We start from the raw sequence: 26,426 nt of genomic DNA, 5'->3' as shown, positions 1-26,426 counted from the left end.
CCCTTGGAGGGTAAAAGTTTTTGGCCAGATGTTTTATTATTACTGGTATACATTCTGTATGTCTCGCCTAATATTTTTTCTGAAGAAAGTACAAATCCGGACCTTAAAATCATTTACTTAATTTCCTTTCTGCTAGCTTTTTTTCATGACACCCTCTTCCTAGACAGCTGGTTGTCTCTCCGTGGGTTCTTTTCTCACACCTTATTTTAATTATGTGTTGAAATGTTGGTCTATAATGTGTGGCAAAGGATTATTTAAAAAGGTGATATAGTTGCTAAGGTTAAGTCCATTTACGGAGACAAGAGGTGTCACAGCCGTGACCCCACGGACTGATTTTGCAAAGTTCTTGTGGCTGAGTTCTTAAGAGTTGAAGCTCAGTGAACTGTCTGCAAACACACAGCCTAATGCAGCTTTCGAGCAGATGCAGGGGACGGCGTGGCGCAGTGGTAGAGTGGCCGTGCGCAACCCGGGGGTCACTGGTTCAAATCCCACCTAGAACCAACCTCGTCACGTCCGTTGTGTCCTGAGCAAGACACTTCACCCTTGCTCCTGATGGGTGCTGGCTGGCGCCTTGCATGGCAGCTCCCTCCATCAGTGTGTGAATGTGTGTGTGAATGGGTAAATGTGGAAGTAGTGTCAAAGCGCTTTGAGTACCTTGAAGGTAGAAAAGCGCTATACAAGTACAACCCATTTATCATTTATGCGCTGTCACTACTGGCTTGTATGCAAGTCCCATCTTTACTTGTAGAGATCAGCAACACTTTAGCCTATCTACACTGTAAAATAAAATTATGTAAAAAAAACAAACGGTAATTTACTGGCAGCTACGGCTGCCAAACGAAAACCATAAAATTAAAGTAAAACATTGTAAACCAAATAATGATCAAAAACATTATATTCACAGAAATTTTCATGAAACGTTTTGCGGAGAAATATCGTAATTTTACAGATTTTTACAAAATTATTAAGATTAACCAGCTTTAATAAAGTGACGATCCAAACAGTTCTGCAGAAAAATACCTTTATTCTACAGAGTTTTTCCAAATTATTACGATCAACCACCTTTAATGAAGTGACAATGCTGGCAGTTCCACAGAAAAATACAATTTTTTTACAGATTTTTTCTGAATTGTTAGGATCAGGGAATCTTTCATTCACCTTACCGGAGGGCCGCTGGATACAGGAACTTGGTGCAAAGTGGGTTCACATTCCATGAATGGCTAACCCGCCCTAGCAACATACTTGCCGATCCTACCATGAAACTTTCAATGGCCCTCTCGTAGGATTGTCTAAATGTTTGCATGGGCAAATATATCACGGTTGTACCGTGACAGGGTTTTGTCGCACTCTGCGTTCGCTCATTCCACGAATCGCCAGAGCGATGACTTGAACGCGTGATCTGTGTGGCTTTGACAGACATATGATAGTGACTGCAAGAAATACTTGATCAACAGCCACACAGGTCACACTGACGGTGGCCGTACAAACAACTTTAACACTGTTACAAATATGCGCCACACTGTGAATCCACATCAAACAAGAATGATAAACACATTTCAGGAGAACATCCTCACTGTAACACAAAATAAACACAACATAACAAATACCCACAATCCCATGCAGCGCTGACTCTTCCGGGCTACACCACCGCTACCCCCCAACCCCGCCCTCCTCCGTGCATTGTTTGAGGTGGGCGGGGTTTGGCGGTTGGGGTGTATATTGTAACACATGGAATTCTGGGTGTTGTTTCTGTTGTGTTAATGTTGTGTTGCGGTGAAGATGTTCTCCTGAAATGTGTTTGTCATTCTTGTTTGATGTGACTCCACAGTGTGGCACATATTTGTAACAGTGTTAAAGTTGTTTGTACAGCCACCGTCAGTGTGACTTGTATGGCTGTTGGCTGTTGATCAAGTATGTCTTGCAGTCACGAACGTATGTCATATTACAGAGAACAATGTCAAATTGTTAGTATGAGCATAAACCTTTATATATGAGGCTACATATCTTTTCAGACTTTAATGTAAAAATACACATAAATATGAAAAAAATAAGATTTACCTTAAAATTACATATAAAACTGTTAGATTGTTAGTATGGACATAGACTTTTATATAACACGCTACATATTTAATGAAAGTTAATTACTGCAATTTTACATGAATTTGAAAGTAATTTGAGAAAACAGAAAATGATATGTATAAATAATTTGGTATTTTTCTGTAAAAAAAAATAGAAATATGCATAGTTTGTCATTACTGGCTTGCCCCTGACAGTTTGTCTATGTTTTAGTTTTTTCCTCTGCATTTGTCTGTTTCCTGTGTTTAGTATTTCCTGTCTTTTAGTTCCTGTCTAGTGCTCTTATTTTGTCAGCTTCCTGTCTTGTTCCCTGAGTGCTGTATTCCCCCTTCAGCTGCGGCTGATTGGCATCTGGCCACACCTGTTGCCAATCAGCCGGCTCCTATTTGTACCTCCTTTGTCTTGTGTCACTTGCTGGATCATTGTATTGTCAATTGTATTGTCGTTGCCTCATGTCACTCTTGTGTCTTTGCTACCTCTCGTGTCTGGCATCATTTCAGCTATTACCTGTCGTGCTACATCTTGTCCTGGTCGTCGTAGCGGTAAGCTGTTTTTGTTAGCCATAGCTATTTCCAGTTTTTCTGTTTGTTATCCTCTAGCTTCCATGGTAAAGTTCATTTTTGTTTCTTGTTTGCTTCTATGCTAAAGGCCCTTTGTTTTTTATCTGCCCACGTGTGCGCTTTTGGTTTGAACCCTTTGTTTGGTTTTGTCTTAGTATTTATATTAAAATCATGTTTCCTCACTCCATGCCTGCCTCCATCTCTGCATCTTGGGGTTCGTCAACAAATCACTCTGACAATTACTTAAAATAAAAGGCGATTTGTTTATTTACAGATAATGTCTTCAATTTATAACCTATTTAAAAAAATGTTTCAAATTACAGTAGAAATTTAGAGTAAATTACCATAAAAATAGGATTTTAGCGCAACTACTCCCGCGAGGCATGGGGAAGAACGGGACGACAAACGGAAAGATAGACACACATCAATTGTGTGACTGAAGCTAGATAATAGTCTTTGTCTCTGTTTTTTCACTGTCAACTCTATAAACTTTCCACAACAGTTATTCATCGACTTTGACCTCTAGCGCTGTCAGGTTTCGGATGACATCATTCAGGCAATGTAAGGATTGATTGTTTTCGCTCACCAGTTTTTCTTCACATCCGCCATAAAAATCCTTGCAGCACTTGTAAGCCTGTTTCATAGGCCACGCCATGTTATATCCGTGGCCGTGACCCAGGAAGGAAAACAGATCTGAAAATGTGACCTGAGCAGTAACCAACCAGCAACGAATGTGGCATGGCCCTTGCACCAGTTGATTTGGGTTGAAATTGAGGTTGAGACCTCTGTCATTACAGTGAGATAGTGCCCTCTGCAATCTCTGGTCCTTTATGCAGGGATTATTAAATGCAAGGGTGCCCATTTTGGCTGCTTGGTCTCTTCTCTTTTTTTTTCACTTTTAGATTTACATATACAAAATCTGTCAGCTTTTCACTCAGTATTTGTCTGGGTTACTTCTACTCTTATTGTTTTTGTGTTCTTCCCTATAGGCTTTCCCAATGATCCTGCAGCTGACATCGCCCTGAACACAGTCAAACGATGGATTGAAGAGAATCCTAATTCGGTAGGACATGCTTGTGTGTCTATGTTCAAAACAACTAGTTCTTTGCCATCTATTTTCATGGACACGTTTTGAGTGAGGATGATTGGACCACCGCAGTGACACAAAACACTAATTTTCACGCATCCTGTTATCAGACAGGCACCTCATCCATCTTGCTCACTTCATCAACCATCGAGTTTGTGGTCCGCATGCGTATCAAATGAAAAGCCAGTGTGAGACTAATCAGACCTTAAATGGTCTGTTGACTCTTTAATTTGCCTTTGCTGGGGAGAACTATCTCAAGAAAGAACATAAACACATCAAATAGAATAATCTATGATGGGTTTTAGTAATAGAGGCATTATTATCATTCTCTCCGTGGACTGAGGTCGAGTAAGTGTCAAACTAAATGTCAACGTCTTTTATGGTTCTTGAGCATTTGTTTAGTGGAATGCAAATGATCTCAAGAGAAAATCATGTGAAATTAAATACATGTAGTGATTAGGTGATATTTTTTCATTACTATACCGTGGTAAATCAGGAAGTATTAATCATTTGGAATAATGATCATGTCAAGATTTGAAATAACGCATATATCTAACAAATGGGTTGCACAATTAAAGAACCCATAGCGTCCAGATGACCAAAATGTCATTTCACTAACAAGTCCTGCTTGTGAAAAAATGTAGCACCCATAACAGCAATTAGTTTTTGGGTAATTGGCATTAAACTCATTCATCTTGGAAATCCCCCTTTTTATTGCCAGGCTCCATACGCCCCTCTTGATGTGACGTCATCTAGAGAACTCGAGCCCATTTTTCTGCATAGACAGTGTGCATAAAAACATGTGAAATTATATTTTTTAACACTTTATTGCACATTTTTCTCACCCTTGTTCATGATTACTTCAAAACTGTTATGGTTAATATTATGAGCAAAAAATAAATCTAAAATAATCTCTATTTCTGGACTTCCATTTCCTCTTCCATAGACACCCTAGCCCAGGGGTCACCAACGCGGTGCGCGCGGGCACTAGACAGCCCATATGGACCCGATGAGTAGCCCTCTGGCCTGTTCTAAAAATAGCTCGAATAGCAGCACTTACCAGTGAGCTGCCTCTCTTTTTTAAATTTTATGTATTTACTAGCAAGCTGGTCTCGCTTTGCTCGACATTTTTAATTCTAAGAGAGACAAAACTCAAATAGAATTTGAAAATCCAAGAAAATATTTTAAAAACTTGGTCTTGTTTAAATACATTCATAAATTGTTTTACTTTGCTTCTTATAACTTTCAGAAAGACAATTTTAGAGAAAAAATACAACCTTAAAAATGATTTTTAAACACACATACCTTTTTACCTTTTAAATTCCTTCCTCTTCTTTCCTGACAATTTAAATCAATGTTCAAGTAAATTTATGTTTTTTACTGTAAGGAATAATAAATACATTTTAATTTAATTCTTCGTTTTAGCTTCTGTTTTTTCGACGAAGAATATTTGTGAAATATTTCTTCAAACGTATGATTAAAATTCAAAAAAAATATTCTGGCATATCTCTAAAATCTGTAAAATCAAATTTAAATCTTATTTCAAAGTCTTTTGAATTTATTTTAAAATTTTTGTTATGATAAACTAGAAGAAATAATGATTCGTCTTTGTTAGAAATATAGCTTGGTCCAATTTGTTATATATTCTAACAAAGTGCAGATTGGATTTTAACCTATTTAAAACATGTCTTTAAAATTCTAAAATTTATCTTAATCAGGAAAAATCACAAATGATGTTCCATAAATTAGTTTTTTAATTTTTTCAACAAGATTCAAATTAGCCAGTTTTTCTCTTCTTTTTTTTTCGGTTGAATTTTGAATTTTAAAGAGTCGAAACTGAAGATAAACTATGTTTCAAAATTAAATTTTCTTTTTTTTGTGTGTTTTCTCCTCTTTTAAACCATTCAATTAAGTGTTTTTTTCATCTTTTATTCTATACAAAAAACCTTCCGTAAATGGAAAAAAAAATGTACGACGGAATGACAGACAGAAATACCCATTTTTTATATATATATATATGGGTTTATTTAGTAAAGGTAAATTGAGTAAATTGGCTATTTCTGGCAATTTATTTAAGTGTGTATCAAACTGGTAGCCCTTCGCATCAGTACCCAAGAAGTAGCTCTTGGTTTCAAAAAGGTTGGTGACCCCTGCCTTAGCCTGTGTTTCTTCATGCTCTTTCAGCATTTATTCAAGCATTTTAAGGAACACATCAGTGAAAGAGGTTGCAAAATAGAATACCAGCGGCTTACCTCGTATTTTTGTTTTTGTTTTGATCGCCGGGTCTGTTATTCTTTTTCTGTTTTCCCCAGGGTCTAACGCTGTTTATTTCTCTGCTCGAAAGTGATCATGATTTTTGGAATGACATTTGGTTGAGTCCTTATTTTTTTTCTATCCAACCTCTAAGCAAAAACCTTTTTATTCAAAGTCGGAATCATTAAATTTAAAGCTGTAAATGACCCCCTTCTTTCTCTTGCTACTTGCTGTCCATCCTATTTTGCACGAATCAATTTGACTGGAGAGGTCCATACTTTCCTCATAATCCCATGCTGGCTGACCCTTTCTTTATTTGTATTGCTACAACCTGCAGCTATGTTTGCTAATTATTTCAGATTATGCATGAACATAACATGAACCGGGATGAAGATACAGCTAAAACACAAACCACGCTAGATGAAATTGTATTTATTTATTTTTTTTCATAATTTTCATGCCCAGAACTATAAAATATGAGTCAATGTGGTCAGCATTAGAGGGGACAGTTTTATATTAAAAAGCAATGTTTACTGTACTGTATATAGGGTAAAGCTATGGACAGTCGCCTAAACAAAAATAAGTTATGCAATCAAATGCATCACTGATTTAAACTTAAACTATTGTAAATTATTTTAAGTCAGCTCCAGTTACAATTGTCAATGTCAATGTGCATTTATATTTAGCTGTGTTGTAGAATCCTGTTTAATTTAATTGTGTTCTTTTTTATTATGGTTACTTTTAATGGAAGCTGACGTTGTGACTTGAACCTCAGTGCTCATGTTTGATTGTGAATGTGTTTTTTTAGGCCACAACTTGATATGCTCCAGCATCACTGAGCTTATTACAGATGTCATGAACAAGTAGTCAAATAATGCCTGCTGCTGGATCACTTTGCAAGTGACATGGGACAAAACCTGTGCGACTTTAACTATTGACTGCTGTAAGGTGCATCTGGGGAATGTTTTGACACTCTGATGTAACACACTTTCACATAGCGTACTGGTGACTGTAAATAGCAAGGTAATGAGCGAAGCTGACTTTTGTTTTTTGTACTGCTCCACATCCACAGTTGAGGAGCTGCAGTATCAGATATAAAAACAAGAGCATACAAAGGGGCTTTAAAAGTGAAGGCATGCTGCATGGTAAAGTTTTATCCAGATTAAAAATATATTCTAAAATCCAAAAGTATGTATTGTAAATATAATAGTGCACACAAGCACAATTCAACACCAACAAATTACAGCTTTTACGGATAGTTTAAATGGAATCGCAATGAAAGTTGGTTTGACGTTACGTTGCGTAAAATACAACTAATCCATTCCAAGCACCTAAAAAACTAAATTCAGTTCAGTTCAGTTTTAGTTTGTTTCGAACATGCATACGATACACTGTAATGCATCAAACAATTACACTTGTTTCATTACAGCACATTTATAGAAAAAGGAGTAGGAAGAAACAGAGTTGATTTAATCCTGCCCCTTTTCATACGATAGTAATTTTATCCTATTTCCTTGTTCTCTGTAACAAAACAGTGAACACCATCTATCCATCCATCCATCTTCTTCCGCTTATCCGAGGTTGGGTCGCGGGGGCAACAGCCTAAGCAGGGAAACCCAGACTTCCCTTTCCCCAGCCACTTCGTCTAGCTCTTCCCGGGGGATCCCGAGGCGTTCCCAGGCCAGCCGGGAGACATAGTCTTCCCAACGTGTCCTGGGTCTTCCCCGTGGCCTCCTACAGATTGGACGTGCCCTAAACACCTCCCTAGGGAGGTGTTCGGGTGGCATCCTGACCAGATGCCCGAACCACCTCATCTGGCTCCTCTCGATGTGGAGGAGCAGCGGCTTTACTTTGAGCTCCTCCCGGATGGCAGAGCTTCTCACCCTATCTCTAAGGGAGAGCCCCGCCACCCGGCGGAGGAAACTCATTTCGGCCGCTTGTACCCGTGATCTTATCCTTTCGGTCATGACCCAAAGCTCATGACCATAGGTGAGGGTGGGAACGTAGATTGACCGGTAAATTGAGAGCTTTGCCTTCCGGCTCAGCTCCTTCTTCACCACAACGGATCGGTACAACGTCCGCATTACTGAAGACGCCGCACCGATCCGTCTGTCGATCTCACGATCCACTCTTCCCCCACTCGTGAACAAGACTCCTAGGTACTTGAACTCCTCCACTTGGGGCAGGGTCTCCTCCCCAACCCAGAGATGGCATTCCACCCTTTTCCGGGCGAGTGAACACATGAATAATAAATAAATAATATACCATAGTAGGCAAACAAAAATTAAATACATAAATAATCTTTGTCTCAATAAAAAAAAAAGGAAAAAAGGGGTTCAAGACGTTCATCATAATTCTTGTTTTGTGTACTTTGTGAACACTTGTAGTTTGAACAGTCTCTTAAAGTGAATCATATTGGTGCTTTGTTTGATTTCTTTGGAAATTGAATTTCTTTAATTCCACATACTGATTTACTAAAGGTTTTAAGTGTTGTACGGCATACACATGTTTTAAATTAGCTTTTCCTCTAAAGTTATATTTCTCCTATTTTGTTGAGAACTGTTGTACGTTCTTGTGTAGCAGGTTATAGTTTGCTTTGTACATAATTTTAGCTGTTTTTAAATGCACCAAAATCGTTGAATTTCAATAAGTGTGATTTAATAAATAAAGGGTTTATATGTTCTCTGTATCCAACATTATGTATTATTCTAATTTATATTTTTTGTAACACATTTAGTGAATGAAGAGCACATTTGTAGTTTCCCCATATTTCTACACAATAACTCAGATATGGTAACACTCGCGAGCAGTAGAGAATATGAAGTGATTAGTTATTGCAGAAAAGAACAACAAGGTTGTGTCATTGCTTCTGTATGCTCACATGTCTCCATTTTCAGGTACAAGTGCCTTTATGCAAATATGTTATGCCACGGAGTGAGTCTTTATAGCGTTTATAACATGTTTGGTAGAGTATATTTGTATATGTGTGTCTTTACAGTCAATAAGGTTAAATACATGAATTGATTTGCGTGGAAATCAAGTTGAAAAACATATTCGGGTGTTACCATTTAGTGGTCAATTATACGGAATATGTCCTGAACTGTGCAATCTACTAATAAAAGTTTCAATCAATCAATCAATACATGACCAAGCCAACGTTAAAGCTAACAACACTTCCAATGTCAAAGATAATGCTAAGCATATCCATACTGTTCTCACCTAATCACTGAAGGGAAAATCAGGTCTCCACGGCAACCAAAAGTAAACGAAAAGAGAGAGGGCAGAGAACAAAAACAGACTTTAACGTAGGAAAAAAAAAAAAACTAAACATAAGTCAAGACCTGACCTAGCAACGGGTCATGACACATTTCCCTACAGATCAGTCGATTGTCACCGTTTTGAAATACTATATTCTTAGAATATATTATGTTTCTTTTGTATATGATGCTTAATATTGCATTGTTATTGAATTAATGATTATTAAGAAAAATAAATCAATGGTAACAGTGACAGTGTACACCAAGGGTCACCAAACCTTTTGAAACCAAGAGCTACTTCTTGGGTACCGATTAATGCGAAGGGCTACCAGTTTGATACACACTTAAATAAATTGCCAGAAATAGCCAATTTGCTCAATTTACCTTTAAACTCTATGTTATTATTAATAATTCATTATATTTATCTTTGTGGAAACACTGATCATCTTAATGATTTCTCACAGAATCCTCTACAGAATCTCCTCTCTGGTCAACAAAAGCACCTTGAGGATTCTAGTGGGAACTCTCATTCAAATCTTCTTCGATTACGCTTGCACCTCCTGGTACCCCAGCACCTCCAAAACCCTCAGATCTAGACTCCAAACATCCCAGAATAAGCTAGTCCGGTTACTTTTAGACCTCCACCCCAGATCACACCTCAATCCAACCCACTTCACCAAAGTGGGCTGGCTCAGGGTGGAGGAGAGAGTCAAACAACTTGCACAGAGCCTAGTCTATAAAATCCACTACACCTCCTTGATACCGAAGTACATGTCAAACTACTTCCTTAACGTAAATGACCGCCATAACCACAACACCAAGGGGAGCTCCACACCACGTTAAACCCAGATTCCGATCTAACAAAAGTCTTAACTCATTCTCTTTCTATGCCACATCAATGTGGAATGCACTCCCAACAGATGTAAAAGTAAGTGCATCTCTATCCTCCTTCAAAACCGCTCTAAAACAACACCTCCAGGCAATTTCAACACTTTACTAATACCCTCCTCCATTCACATCCCATCTCCCGGTATTATAAACAACTCAAATGTACTTCTAATGTATATACTTGTTCTTATGCTATCGGAACTCACTATGTTCTCTGCTGGCTGTACATAGCCTACTAAATAAGACCTACACTGTTTCAATGTCCACATTTCTCTGTTGATGCAATTGTGGGTTCTTCCAAGGATGTCGTAGTCGTAATGGTTTGTACAGTCCTTTGAGACATTTGTGATTTAGGGCTATATAAATAAACATTGATTGATTGATTGATTGATTGGTATCAACCAAAGCTCCTCATCCCACCCCCTGAATTGTAAATAGTGTAAATAATTCAATGTACATACTATGATGATTAACTTGTGTGATGACTGTATTATGTTGATAGTATATATTTGTACCATGAATTGATTAACGTGGACCCCGACTTAAACAAGTGGAAAAACTTATTCGGGTGTTACCATTTAGTGGTCAATTGTACGAAATATGTACTGAACTGTGCAATTTACTAATAAAAGTATCAATCAATCAATCAATCCAACAAAAAATATATAATTTTGATGACATGTTTTAAATAGGTAAAAATCCAATCTGCACTTTGTTAGAATATATAACAAATTGGACCAAGCTAGATTTCTAACAAAGACAAATCATTATGTCTTCTAGATTTTCCAGAACAAAAATGTTAAAAGAAATTCAAAAGACTTTGAAAAGAGATTTAAATTTGATTCTACAGATTTTTGAGATTTGTCAGAATAATGTTTTTGAATTTTAATCATAATAAGTTTGAAGAAATATTTCACAAATATTCTTCGTCGAAAAAACAGAAACTAAAATGAAGAATTAAATTAAAATATATTTATTATTCTTTACAAAAAAAAATGCATTTACTTGAACATTGATTTAAATTGTCAGGAAAGAAGAAGAAGGGATTTAATATGTAAAAAGGTATATATATATATATGTGTTTAAAAATCCTAAAATAATTAAGGTTGTATTTCTTCTCCAAAATTGTCTTTCTGAAAGTTAAAAGAAGAAAAGTAAAACAATAAATGAATTTATTCAAACAACTGAAGACCAAGTCTATAAAATGTTTTCTTGGATTTTCAAATTCTATTTGAGTTTTATCTCTCTTAGAATTAAAAATGTCAAGCAAAGCGAGACCAGCCTGCTAGTAAATAAATACAATTAAAAAAAAATAGAGGCAGATCACTGGTAAGTGCTGCTATGTGAGCTATTTTTAGAATAGGCCAGCGGGCGACTCATCTGCTCCTTACGGGCTACCTGGTGCCCGCGGGCACTACGTTGGTGACCCCTGGTGTACACAAACCTGAGTGCCGTAAAATACATCGTAAGAAAGTAACGTAGTCTTTGCGCATGTGTGGACCCATCGTGTCTTCCGGTGCCGATCGTCTAGTGACATAGCTAATAATTAGCAAATAATTACAGAGTGGACTTTTTAACTGGGCATTTGAGTCAGCGGAACTAAATGCGAGCAAAATATTTTTTTTTGTCGCAATGTTAGACCATAGCGTAGTTGCAAGAGTTGTGTCATTGCTTTCAATACGTGAGAAATCTCAGTGATGTGTTGTAGGAAATTGCTTCACAAATGTTATTCCTGCAACAGTCTACCAGCAATAGACCAGTAGGTCCAATCCTCTTTGTTTATCAGCAGCTCAGTGTGCTGTACCTGAAGAGCCAATGTTGTCAGGCTCCAGAGAGACGATTCATTTCAGTGTCGCGATAGGTTCTCTGCTCGGAGGACGATCCTGTCCTACTGTGGCTTTAAATCAGTACAATGGCCTGGCAAAGGATCTGACACACTTGGGTGGCAGTGTCCAGTCCCACTCTGTTCTGGAAATAAATATCAGTATTCTGTCCTGTCTTTGGTCTTTGTCCCATAAACGTGATTGCACGTGAGCACTTACTGAAATGTGGCTAAGGTCTGAAGATGCGGTTACATCAGAGGACTTTCTTTCCTGCAGTGTGGTGTTGCTTCTTTGAGACTAGAGTGAAAAATGGAGAACACCGTGTGATTGATTAGCATTGAGTTTATCTCTTCTGCCAGCATACTCTCACACTGATGCATACACCAAAGAGCACCAATGTCAGTGTGAAGTTCACTCTTAAAAGCACCCAGTCTTTCATTGTGGAAGAAATAAAAACATTTCTGTGGCGGGGGCCCTTTAATCTAGATAGACCTGGGTGCAGGAATGATTCTTTAGATGACAATAGATGAAAGAATGAAGGGGTTCAGCCTCTACTACAGCACATACAATAGAATGTGTGGGTTGCTTGGAGGACTCTCATTTCCTCAAAAGTGACTGACATTCTAAATCCAATACTCATCTGGTCTTAGTTATTTCGTATTTTCCATTCTAATTGGTTTTAATTTAGCCTGACATTGGATTAATTTGCAGATGAAAAATGTGATCTGACACTTTATTTTGCAACCAAGGGTGTGTGTGGATGTCCGAGCTTTTTAATTAAGCGTCTTAGTCACCATTATTCTGTCCTTCTCTTGACACTTTAAATGAATTGGTAGACTTTGACAGCCAGTGCTGTTTAACTCAAGACAAAATTAATATGAAGACTTCACCCAACATTCCTTTGTTTTTTTAGCTTTGGCATAAAACATTTAGTTGTGTTTGTAATGATTACAAATCATCATTCTTCGCTTTCATTTCAATGATCAGTTTTTAACATAAGACAACAGATAGTTAGGTCAATCTTAAACCTGTGCTGGGGATTTGTGACAAATGCCAAGAGGCTGTAAGATGCAAATAGAATATGGTGTCTTTTTGTATGATTCTGAGAATGGTTATTGGTTTAGTCGCTGAGAGAGATGAGCAAGATGAATGGTTGATATCATCAATATATATTCCCGACTTCACCTTTACAAAAAATTAAATATAATCACTTGTGTTGGAGCAGTGCTAAATTGGGAATCCCCTTATGATCCTTATGTTTGCTGCTTGCCATTATTTATTCTTTACTTTTTAAATTATATCTCAATTCTGTACACTGCTGCTGGAATTTTAGTTTTACTGGGGGACCTCTCTACAGTATCTATCTATCTATCTATCTATCTATCTATCTATCTATCTATCTATCTATCTATCTATCTATCTATCTATCTATCTATCTATCTATCTATCTATCTATCTATCTATCTATCCATCCATCCATCCATCCATCCATCCATCCATCCATCCATCCATCCATCCATCCATCCATCCATCCATCCATCCATCCATCCATCCATCCATCCATCCATCCATCCATCCATCCATCCATCCATCCATCCATCCATCCATCCATCCATCTATCCATCTATCTGTCTGTGTAAATAAATTAAATATTGCTTTGATGAATGCAAATGGTTTCAAGGGAGCCATATTTTGAGCAGCTGTGTTGTTACAACGACGTCATTCCCCACCCACAGCGTTTTCAAAATGATGACTTTGCAGACATATTTTTTGAATGGTCTGTCAAATATAGTGACCATAATTCTATCTGCATCAAAGAAAGAATGTTAGAAACCTCTCCACAGTTATTTGTACAACCATGCCAAGTACATCCACACCAATCTGCATACTGCTTAAGTAATGCCTCTGGGATAGTAAACAAAGTCAATCAAAGCTTATTTTGTATTACTGTTGTAAAGATATTTACAAACAACTGATTTTTTCATAACTCTAGTGAGGTTTTTGACTGCAACCTATGAAGTCTGTTAAAAAAAAACTTACCGCTCTATCTCGCTACTGTCACGTTGGAAGCACATTGTGATGCGCGTTGTCACCTCGGGATGCACGAGGACCAAGACAGGCAGGAATTGCAGGTAAGACTTGATTTAAAACAAAAAGGTAAAAGAACAATGGCACAAAAGCAAAAGAAAGTGCGCGCCTACGCACGGAAAAGCTAATGCTAAACGTAGCAAGGAAGCCCGGAAGTTCAAATTAACGTGCCGAACGCACGCAAAGCGAAGGCGTAACTCAGCACAAGCATTTAAATAGGAGAAAAACCAACGTGGGAGCTGCATGAAGCAAACAACCAACCAAGAACGAACTGAGGTCGAAGGCAGGCTTAAATACTAAAGTAACAATCAAAACGTTACAAAAGCAGAGCAGGTGGAACAAATAAGAAACCATGGTAACCGAACACAAACAAGGGATCGGAAGAGTCCAAAAATAATCAGAAAACACACAAAAAGGACTCAAGAACAAAAACTATGTATGAACCGGGAGGCGGATCATGAGAGCTACAGTTAATTTTCTAGCATAATGGAGCATCTTATACAATTTAGTTTAAGCGTTTAAGGAGCTTAATGTGTTCTGGACATTAATGATAAGTTAATTCCAAGGTGAATAAATACTTACATTTTGCTCACACGCACAATGTTTAGTGATTAAATAAAACAATACTGTTTAAAAAGCACATTAACAATACCTCTGCCAGGGAACACACAATAGTGTTTAAATTATTAGTGATGCAACGAATTTTCGGCCAACAAAATGGCCCAAAACTGCAATTTTTAGCTTCTGGCTGAAATACTTGTATCACCAAAACAACACTACCGAAACCAGATGTTGTGATGAAATAAGCAGGAATGTGTTTTTTCATAATTGTATGATTGTTTTGGTCTTTAAAGTATGAATATTAATTTGGGTAATTGCAATAAACTGTTATTTAAAATGCAATGGTAATATTATTTGGCATAATTATTTATTTTCGGTGTTTAGTTTTTTGTCATTTGTGGTTTTGACAAATACCTTCATTCCTTTGCGACCCCGTAAGGGAGAAGCAGTAGAAAATGGATGGATGGATGCATAGATACAAAATAAACTGTATGCATGCAGGAAAAATGCTACTACAATATTTTCTAGGCTATTGAGTGCACCGGTCTTAAACCTGCAACCACCAAATTTTAGATGAAACATTTTTTCACATATATTATCCGCACCAGACTATAAGCAATATATTGATATAAAATATATTTGTAAAAGTTTATTACCTTAATTGTTTCCAAACGGTGTCTGTCACACGACAGTAAAACGGCTGATCAAACAAAACAGAAGTCATCGTCATGTAACCACTTGCTGCGGAAGATAGCTCTTCAATCAGCTAAATAGACTGAATAACTCCCCGGTAAGATTTGGTGAATTTACAAAACTAAAACAATGCACAAAGTATGCCATTGTAAGTTAATAATATGAAGACAGACACTTGTAAACGTGTTAGCATATTCGCTAATGCTAACGACGCTAGCTTGATTACACTATGATAGCACGTACATATATGCAAGAAAACATTCCGACAGACATTAAACATGGGCCGGTTTGGTAAATATGAATTATTTTAGTTATATTGTAAAACTTACAAACGTGGCTTTGAGTAATTATTGAAGAATCCTTTCGAGCAGAAACGCTATCAACGGTTATACTTCTGGTTTAAGGCACAAAACAGGAAGTACATTTTCAACCATCAGCACCTACAGTGAGCAAATTCATCCAAAAGATGGCGTTATTATGAGACCTGCTCAGTGGCCTTGTGGTTAGAGTGTCCGCCCTGAGACTGGAAGTCATACCAAAGACTATGAAAATGGGACCCGTTGCCTCCCTGCTTGGCAATCAGCATCAAGGGTTGGAATGGGGGGTTAAATCACCAAGTGACTCCTGAGCGCGGCCACCGCTGCTACTCACTGCTCATTGGGATGGGTCAAATGCAGAGGATAATTTCACCACAGTGTGACTATCTTTTGGACATCCTACTAGATTTTTTAAATACATTTGAATAAAGGTGACATTTTTCAGGTTGCTGTGATAGTTTTTCCTCTCATTAATACATGTATCATCCATGTATCCATTTTGGTTTTAACTCAACTCGTTCTGTTTGGAGGAAGAATGCATCGATTCCAATGGTTTATTACTTAATGTACCAAATTGTTACATTTTGTTCAAAACAAGTGCAGCAACCGCATTTTGTGATGCATTTTGCAATACGTTTCGCAATAAGTTTACTAAAACATTTACTACAAATGCGTTAAATAATTGTAATACAAAATCCATCCTATTATTACAAAATGGGGCAACGTTACATGATGAGGTGAACATTGATTACATTATTGCATAATTCACCAGTATTACATAATGCGTTGTCACAAGGTTGGCAAATAACACAAACTGGTACCAAATTGGTACTTTTGAAACAGTCTAAACTGGAATTGAATTTGTAAATTGTTATTTGATACACAACTTTGCTAATGTAACAGTGTTTACTAATTAATCTTACTTGCAAAAGTTGTGTGTTAAGTCAGTGGTTCTCAAATGGGGGTACGCGTACCCCTGGGGGTACTTGAAGGTATGCCAAGGGGTACGTGAGATTTTAAAAAATATTCTAAAATTAGCAACAATTCAAAAATCCTTTATAAATATGTTTAGTGAATAATACTTCAACAAAATATGAATGTATGTTCATAAACTGTGACAAGAAATGCAACAATGCAATATTCAGTGTTGACAGCTACATTTTTTGTGGACATGTTCCATAAATATTGATGTTAAAAATGTCTTTTCTGTGAAGAAATGTTTAGAATTAAGTTCATGAATCAAGATGGATCTCTATTACAATCCCCAAAGAGGGCACTTCAAGTTGATGATTACTTCTATGTGTAGAACTCTTTATTTATAATTGAACCACTTTTTTATTTTTCAACAAGTTTTTAGTTATTTGTATATCTTTTTTTTCCAAATACTTCAAGAAAGACCACTACAAATGAGCAATATTTTGCACTGTTATACAATTTAATAAATATATTGTTAATGCTATAAAGTTTTATATCATTAACAATAACAAACATTTTCAGTGTCTCTGTTGGTGTAATGTGAAAACTATTTGTCTATTACAAAACATTATGATCGTTAGCAAAGAAAAATCCATAAATTAGTTGCACCGTTTTATAACCCGCAGGGTTTAAAGCGTTGGAAAAAAGTAGCAGCTTATAGTCCGGAAAATACGGCACTTTCGTAAGTCTTTATGTGCAATTATTGATTGACGGGTAGCCAGAAGTAGACTGGTCTTGTAAATTAAAGCAGTAATAATTTAAGTGTGAAATTAGGATTTTAAGGGGGTTGGTTAAGCTGTATATCTTCCAACAAGTGTTTGCCAACGGGTATCATCTGTGAGTGTGAGGGGGCCACATTTTCCTCATGCGTGCCTGAAGGATGCTAATGCTTCTCTGATGGTTTGTGCAACTGGCGTGGCGTTCAAAGCCACTGCTGCTCTTTTGAAGTGAGCGACTGCAGCATTTGAATCCTCTACTGTGACTGGGAGTGTCAGGCAGATGTGGTGTCCTCAGCAGTTGAGAACAAATTTAAGCATTTGGCTCCGCCTCCACACATCGTATGCGACGCACAGTTTGACCTGATCAGACTCTGTTGGCAACGTTGTGCAGATTACCTTTGCAATTTTTCTCTGTCTGCCATTAACTTCTCCTCGACACCTAATGTACGTTCTGTAGTCTGACACATTAGTGGCATCGCCCCAAGGCTGCATAAAAGTGATTTCATGGCTTTTATGATCTGAGGGTTTTATCTACCACAGTCTGCATAGTATGTGTGCTCTCTGATTTCCATGACCTCCACGTGCTATAGTTGAAAACGAGGAGATTCAGTCTTTTGGACGGATTAAAAAAAAGATATGAATTCAATTACTGAGTTATTTCTAAAGTGTTGAAACTTTTACCGCTTTATGCTATCTGTAGATGAAAAGTGGTTGTGATTAAATGTTTTGTAAAAGATAAAGACAAATGTTATCTCCAACAGTAAATGCGACAGTATTTTTGACATGAATCAAGAAATATTTGATTGCGCGTTTTAAATTGAATATTTTTCGCCCAAACGGAGATTAAAGCTATTATCTCTCAATGAAGTCCAAAGACTTTGGCAGAATGATCGGAGGTGTGTGAAGGGATGCTCTGTTGAATTATGCTTTCAATTGTGTTCGATTTCTTAATTTCTTCTCTTGTTATTGTGCCAAACAATTAGATAAAGACGAGCATCAGCTCAATGTCTTGTCTGTATTCTCTAGGTTAGTGGTCCCCAACCTTTTTGTAGTTGCAGACCGGTCAACGCATGATAATTTGTCCCGCGGCCCATCGCAGGGCCAACACAGATAGACAGACAACATTCACACTCACATTTACAAACTAGAGCCAATTTAGTGTTTGAAAAAGACAAAAAAAAACAAGCAATTGGTCATTAAAGGTATAAATATATATATATATATATATATATATATATATATATATGTCTTGATTGGATTATCCAGAGAATAGTGCTCGATACCGTGGTAGAGAGCACTATTCCCTCAATCATCTCCTGATGATTGAGGGAACCCCTCATGAAACAGTTCTGTAGAGATGAAGTAGTCTTGTGATTTTTCCCACACGTATATATATATATATATATATATATATATATATATATAATGTATGTATATATATGTATGTGGGGCAGCGTGGTGGAGTAAGGGTTAGTGCATGTGCCTCACAATACAAAGGTCCTGAGTTCAATCCCGGGGTCGGGATCTTTCTGTGTGGAGTTTGCATGTTCTCCCTGTGACTGCGTGGGTTCCCTCCAGATACTCCGACTTACTCCCATTGCCAAAGACATGCACCTGGGGATAGGTTGATTGGCAACACTAAATTGGCCCTACTGTGTGAATGTTGTCTGTGTTGGCCCTCTGATGAAGTGGCGACTTGTCCAGGGTATATATATACATATATATATATATATATATATATATATATATATATATATATATATATATATATATATATATATATATATATCAGTGACGTGCAGTCAGGGGAGGCAGGTGAGGCGGGGCCTTACGTGCCATCATGGAAAGAAAAGAAAAAAAAAAGTATTGTTATATGTATCCAGTAATTATACTTTATAAAGTTATTTTCCATTTAACTTCACCAGTTTTAGACTATTTTTATTCAAAATCGCAGAATTTTCACATTTGCCGTTCAAATACTGAGAAGAGACTTGCGGTGAGTCAGCAGCCAGTTGAGCCTCACCATGGATTGCGCAATGACTGGGCTAACTGCTGGCTGCTGTGCAGTGAGACCGTATTGCAGTATGAATTATATTATACATTTCCATAGTTTAGTTAGCTGAGGTATATAATGTACAGGGTATTTTGTCAACAACTGTATGTGTGTAACGTATTTCTTGTGCTGGGCAATCATAAAACGGCTGCGAAGACGCACTGTGTGAGGCACCTGTTCTCCCGCCTCCTGGTGATAGAGGGCGCTAGTGATCCCAGAGATTATTCTTGCGAATACTAGGCTGCAGAAGAAGTGACAACAAGCTACAGTTAGCAAGTCAAGTGCAGCGGCAGCGATCGTTTAATTTTTCCTCTTTTAACATGGATGATTACATATCTAAAACAAAACAGTTTTCTAAACTGGACTTTCAATCGAAGCAGAGGTAATAATTAAAGGAAGGCCAACGCCGGAGCTAAAAGTTTTGCTTCAGACAGTGATCTCCATCAACAGAGAGATATTTAAAACTTAAGAAAGATAAGGAATAATTCTATAAACAAGTTATCGTTGCTTTTGTTCAGAAGGGGCGGAGCATGGACTTCATTAATAAGTAAAGGTACGACCATAATAACGTTTTTTTTTTATTAAATGTGCTTTTTTGTGTGCTGCAGTTTGTATCTGTAAAGAATGCTGGTATGAGCTTTTAAACACAACCCGTTAACTGCTGCCAATCAAATGGTAAATAGGATACTCTTTAGGGTTCATATGTTTATAAATCTGACTGTGCACGTCAGTACCTCACCAGCCATGAGCCTCACCGCACGTCACTGATATATATATATATATATATATACAGTATATATATATATATATATATATATATATATATATATATATATATAGGGGCAAAAAAGTATTTAGTCAACCACCGATTGTGCAAGTTCTCCCACTTAAAATGATGACAGAGGTCTGTAATTTTCATCATAGGTACACTTCAACTGTGAGAGACAGAATGTGAAAAAAAATCCAGGAATTCACATTGTAGGAATTTTAAAGAATTTATTTGTAAATTATGGTGGAAAATAAGTGTTTGGTCAAGCATTCAAAGCTCTCACTGATGAAAGAAGGTTTTGGCTCAACATCTCACGATACATGGCCCCATTCATTCTTTCCGATAAGTCGTCCTGTCCTCTTAGCAGAAAAACAGCCCCAAAGCATGATGTTTCCACCCCCATGCTTCACAGTAGGTATGGTGTTCTTGGGATGCAAGTCAGTATTATTCTTCCTCCAAACACGACGAGCTGAGTTTATACCAAAAAGTTCTAATTTGGTTTCATCTGACCACATGACATTCTCCCAATCCTCTGCTGTATCATCCATGTATCCATTTTGGTTTTAACTCAACTCGTTCTGTTTGGAGGAAGAATGTATCGATTCCAATGGTTTATTACTTAATGTACCAAATTGTTACATTTTGTTCAAAACAAGTGCAGCAACCGCATTTTGTGATGTATTTTGCAATATGTAGCAAGTTTACTAAAACATTTACTACAAATGCGTTAAATAATTGTAATACAAAATCCGTCATATTATTAAGAAATGGGGCAACATTACATGATGAGGTGAACATTGATTACATTATTACATAATTCACCAGTATTACATAATACATAATGCGTTGTTACAAGGTTGGCAAATAACACAAACTGGTACCAAATTGGTACTTTTGAAACAGAGTCTAAACTGGAATTGAATTTGTAAATTGTTATTTGAAACACAACTTTGCTAATGTAACAGTGTTTACTTATTGATCTTAGATGCAAAAGTCGTGTGTTAAGTCAGTGGTTCTCAAATGGGAGTACGTGTACCCCTGGGGGTACTTGAAGGTATGCCAAAGGGGTACGTGAGATTTAAAAAAAAATATTCTAAAAATAGCAACAATTCAAAAATATTACTTCAACAAAATATGAATGTAAGTTCATAACCTGTGAAAAAAATTCTACAATGCAATATTCAGTGTTGACAGCTAGATTTTTTTGTGGACATGTCCCATAAATATTGATGTTAAAGATTTATTTTTTTGTGAACAAATGTTTAGAATTAAGTTGATGAATCCAGATGGATCTCTATTACAATCTCCAAAGAGGGCACTTTAAGTTGATGATTACTTCTATGTGTATAAATCTTTATTCATAATTGAATCAGTTTTTTAATTTTCAACAAGTTTTTAGATATTTTTATATCATTTTTTCCAAATAGTTCAAGAAACACCACTACAAATGAGCAATATTTTGCACTGTTATACAATTTAATAAATCAGAAACTGATGACATAGTGCTGTATTTTACTTCTTTATCTCTTTTTTTCCAACCAAAAAGGCTTTGCTCTGATTAGGGGGTACTTGAATTAAAAACATGTTCACAGGGGGTACATCACTGAAAAAAGGTTGAGAACCACTGTGTTAAGTGAGCAAAATGTCTGCATCTTTTGAATTGAAGTACAACTAAACCTTCTAATGTTTTGGCTTAAGCATTTTTGCTCAATGTGAAAGTACTAAAACGCATGCTTCAGTTACTGAATATCATCTTTTCTGGCAAAAACGTAGATTATTTTTTTCATGAAAATAACAATATACTTTATTACATTAATATATATTTATATATCTTATTTTATTTATTTTTTCCTCAAGATGCTATTAAGAAAACACATAGAATGTTATTGTGTCTCCTTGTTCGAATGAAGCAAATAATATTCGAGTAAATATCATTTTTTCGGAGTCAATCTTTACTTCGATAAGGCAAAATAATTGAAAAGTTGTTTGTGAATAACACCGAGTGGAATTGCTGTGGACTTTATTAAAGATTGCCCAGGCACTCAAAATGAAACAAACAACCGTGTGATACATTAGAGCTCAGTATGGTTTGCACGTATTCATGGCAGAGGCTGCTTGTGTTTGAATTGGAATGAACAAAGGACTTATTTAGTTGTTGTGGTTTGCCGCATCCAGCTGCTACTGTACACAACTGCTAACACAAGACACACCCGCGGACACCAAGATATGATGCCCTTTAAGTTCAACTCCCACCTCAATGCTTACTGTGCTGGAACAAGCTATCTTAATGACATGCTAATTGATTTAGTGTAGCACAGATAACAGCAGGCTGGCACGCCGTGATAAAGCAAGAGTGGGTCGAGCCATTGGTTCAGAAGAGGACAGGAGACTCATCAAACTCCAAGCAGCTCTTCCACTCTCTTTGAACACAATTTTACACTCCTGCACCCCATGCTGAAGCATGGAGACCTTAACTCTGAACTAGTGTGTGTGGGTGTGTGTGTATATCACTGTACTCCTTTGTAAACACAGTCAACCCAGTGTGCGCCACAAGAAGCGTGTTTCTAGATTACATTTTCCTCACTGCTATCCCTCACGCTTACAACCAGCAGTTCTTCGCATTCAACCATAAACCTTTGAAAAAACACTCCTCTTTTGGAAGAATGTATGTCAACTTCATAAACTTGCAACATCGTCTTTGCATTTTCAATAAGTTACAATTGGAACCAGGATTTTTTTTTTTTTTTTGTCCTGTCCAGCTTCTCAGGCAAATCATATAGTTGATCCATCCATCCATCTTCTTCCGCTTATCCGAGGTTGGGTCGCGGGGGCAACAGCCCAAGCAGGGAAACCCAAACTTCCCTCTCCCCAGCCACTTCGCCTAGCTCTTCCCGGGGGATCCCGAGGCGTTCCAAGGCCAGCCGGGAGACAAAGTCTTCCCAACGTGTCCTGGGTCTTCCCCGTGGCCTCCTACCGGTTGGACGTGCCCTAAACACCTCCCTAGGGAGGCGTTCGGGTGGCATCCTGACCAGATGCCCGAACCACCTAATCTGGCTCCTCTCGATGTGAAGGAGTAGCGGCTTTACTTTGAGTTCCTCCCGGATGGCAGAGCTTCTCACCCTATCTCTAAGGGAGAGCCCCACCACACGGCGGAGGAAACTCATTTCGGCCGCTTGTACCCGTGATCTTATCCTTTCGGTCATGACCCAAAGCTCATGACCATAGGTGAGGATGGGAACGTAGATCGACCGGTAAATTGAGAGCTTTGCCTTCCGGCTCAGCTCCTTCTTCACCACAACGGATCGGTACAACGTCCGCATTACTGAAGACGCCGCACCGATCCGCCTGTCGATCTCACGATCCATTCTTCCCCCACTCGTGAACAAGACTCCTAGGTACTTGAACTCCTCCACTTGGGGCAGGGTCTCCTCCCCAACCCGGAGACGGCATTCCACCCTTTTCCGGGCGAGAACCCTGGACTCGGACTTGGAGGTGCTGATTCTCATTCCGGTCGCTTCACACTCGGCTGCGAACCGATCCATATAGTTGATGTAGATGCCCATATCGGCTGTTCAGATTTACTTTACAAAGGAGAAGTGTAGGATACTTCTCTTGTTGCCTTATTTGAATTTGACTTTATTAAATGTATTTATATTATTATTTGGTGCAGCCGGGCCGGAGCAGGAGGGGATAGAAAGAGGAAAAAAGGAAGACAGAGGGGGAAATTGTGGGGATAAGAGGGGGATTAGATAGAGAGACAAAAACAACAGCAAACACAACAATAACAACAAAAACAACAACAACAATAGAACAACACCAGCACATACAATATGTACAAATATGATCGTAAAAGTGATAGCAAATAAGCAGTTAGCGAAATAGATAATAATATAGTAATGACAATGAGCATTTTTACACTAAAACTGGAGCAATACAAATACCAATAGAAAAAGCGCTATTGATCATGAACAAAACCAATAGTTTACCTCTATTATCAACAATACAGTTGTTCAAATGCAACAATACGTATACATATTATATACAGAAAGATAATAGAAAAAAAATTAAATAAATGAAATAAAAAAGGTATACCGAAAGATGAAAGGGAAGAGAGAGAGGCAACCTATCTTGTAGATTGTTATAGTAACAATGGAACCAGATTTGTTGTCGCATAACCATCATCATGGTAAAGGCTAGGGCTGGGCGATATATCGATATATATCGCTGGTTTGTCTCTGTGCGATATTGAAAACGACTATATCATAATATTCGAGTAGACGTTCTCACGCAGCTGCGGGCATTACACTTTCCTCGCTCTTTCCTCTCTCCTCACAGACAAGCAGGCGCACATTCATACGTCACTTACTTTAACGTCATACGTATACGCCCTCGCCCAGCGGAGAGGTCGCGGCGTGGCTAACGTTAGCTGTAATGCTAGCGGGTTGTTGCGGAGAAAGAATGTACGAATCTCGTAACAAATGAAGGAAGAATTCAATCCCAAGAAAAACAGCACGGGGCCCATCGTCTGGCTGTGGTTCGGCTTCAAGCGGGAATATGTCGAGTAGCATTTAAAAGTAGCATATATTAGTGCAGTATGAAGAAGAATGTTTTAATGTAAACACATAGAATCATCATACTGCTGTGATTATATGTATCAAGTGTTCATTCAAGGCTAAGGCAAAATATCGTAATATATATCCTATATTGCGATATGGCCTAAAAATATTTAGGTATTAAAAACAGGCAATATCGCCCAGCTCTAGTACAGGCAGGCTTAAACTTAAAGATGTCCGGTGGGAAATATTGTGGTTGTCCATGACGGGAGTCTCCTACAGGTAGCTTGTCATCGGATTATAAGCAGCTCACCAAATGTTCCACCAATATTTGTTCAGACTCTTAGGGCCTGATCTGCAAAAAGTGCTGAATAGTGTGTGCAAACCATAGGATTGCACGTACTATAAATGGGTGCGCTGCAGGTGATTTACTAAGACTTTGTGTTCAGTACAATTCACAAAAAGTACAACGATTTAAATGAGGTTTTTGTTGTGTATACCCGATGTCACCATGGACACATTCTTTGCCCTCCACATTTATGGCATCATATGGTCCAACCTGTGTTTTTCGTCATGTTGCTGACATGCAGCACACTTATATAATATGTACCACATATTATATATGTGATCCCCCTCCACTTGGGATGGTTTCCTGTGGACGGGACTCTCGCTGCTGTCTTGGATCCGCTTTGAACTGAACTCTCGTGGCTGTGTTGAAGCCACTATGGATTGAACTTTCACAGTATCATGTTAGACCCGCTCGACATGCATTGCTTTTGGTCCCCTAGAAGGGGGTGGGGGGGTTACCCACATTTGAGGTCCTCTCCAAGGTTTCTCATAGTCATCATTGTCACTGGCGTCCCACTGGGTGTGAGTTTTCCTTGCCCTTAGGTGGGTTCTTCCGAGGATGTCGTAGTCGCAGTGGTTTGTACAGTCCTTTGAGACATTTGTGATTTAGGGCTATATAAATAAACATTGATTGATTAATTGACATTTTCTGGGTTATAGTGAAGTGTGATCAAGACAACAGAGCCTACTTTTAGTAGATTGAAAGTGTGCTCTGGAAGGCGCTGCCATGTTGTGATGGTGTGTCTGCAATTATCCAAACGCAAGAAATTGCATATTACATAAGACGTGCTTGATTACATTATGATAGCACGTACATATATGCATGTGCAGGACTAATAGACTAAAAAAGTCCTTTGTCCCACATGCCATCAGACTGTACAACTCCTCTCTGGGGGGTAGGGGTACTCGGATGAGAGGGGATGCAAAACAATAACAATTAAAAAAAAAAAGTGCAATACATTTTCATAACATGGTCACTACTGCCTAGTTTCCCTTGTTATATTCTTATTTTTACTGTTATATTTTTATTCTTATTGTTATATTTTCAAATGTATGTCCGTTTATAGCCCCATTATTTACTTTTTTAATTTGTTCTCAATTCTGTACACTGCTGCTGGAATTTTAATTTTCCAGAGGGAACTCTCCAGAAGGAATCAATAAAGTACTATCGATCTATTTATGAAAACACTCCTACAGACATCCCACATGGGCCGGTTTAGTAAGTGTGAATTGTTTTAGTTATATTGTAAGAAGTTTCCATCGATGCAAAGGCTTTGTTTCTCTGGCCAAGAGGACACTGCTCCAAGAGACCGCATTGCAACAAATGAAGAATTGTTTGTGGTAACAAACATGGCAATGGTTGAAACTTGCAGCTAGCCGTGTACAAAACAAAACCTTGAAGTTGT

At 37.8% G+C, this 26,426-nt stretch overlaps 1 protein-coding gene across 1 annotated transcript in view; it reads left to right on the top strand.

Moving 5' to 3' along the window:
• Positions 1-26,426, top strand: part of macrod2 (mono-ADP ribosylhydrolase 2) — a 1,231,520-nt gene that overhangs the window by 875,741 nt on the left and 329,353 nt on the right. Inside the window, exon 8 of the mRNA XM_061910570.1 lies at positions 3,626-3,699. Coding sequence (XP_061766554.1) covers positions 3,626-3,699 — 74 coding nt within the window. The remainder of the gene's footprint in view (positions 1-3,625; positions 3,700-26,426) is intronic.

Source organism: Nerophis ophidion, linkage group LG09 (assembly GCF_033978795.1).
Source record: "Nerophis ophidion isolate RoL-2023_Sa linkage group LG09, RoL_Noph_v1.0, whole genome shotgun sequence".
Classification (NCBI taxonomy): domain Eukaryota; kingdom Metazoa; phylum Chordata; class Actinopteri; order Syngnathiformes; family Syngnathidae; genus Nerophis; species Nerophis ophidion.
Note: the sequence above shows the minus strand (reverse complement) of the source record. Positions and strands in the feature narration are given on the sequence as shown.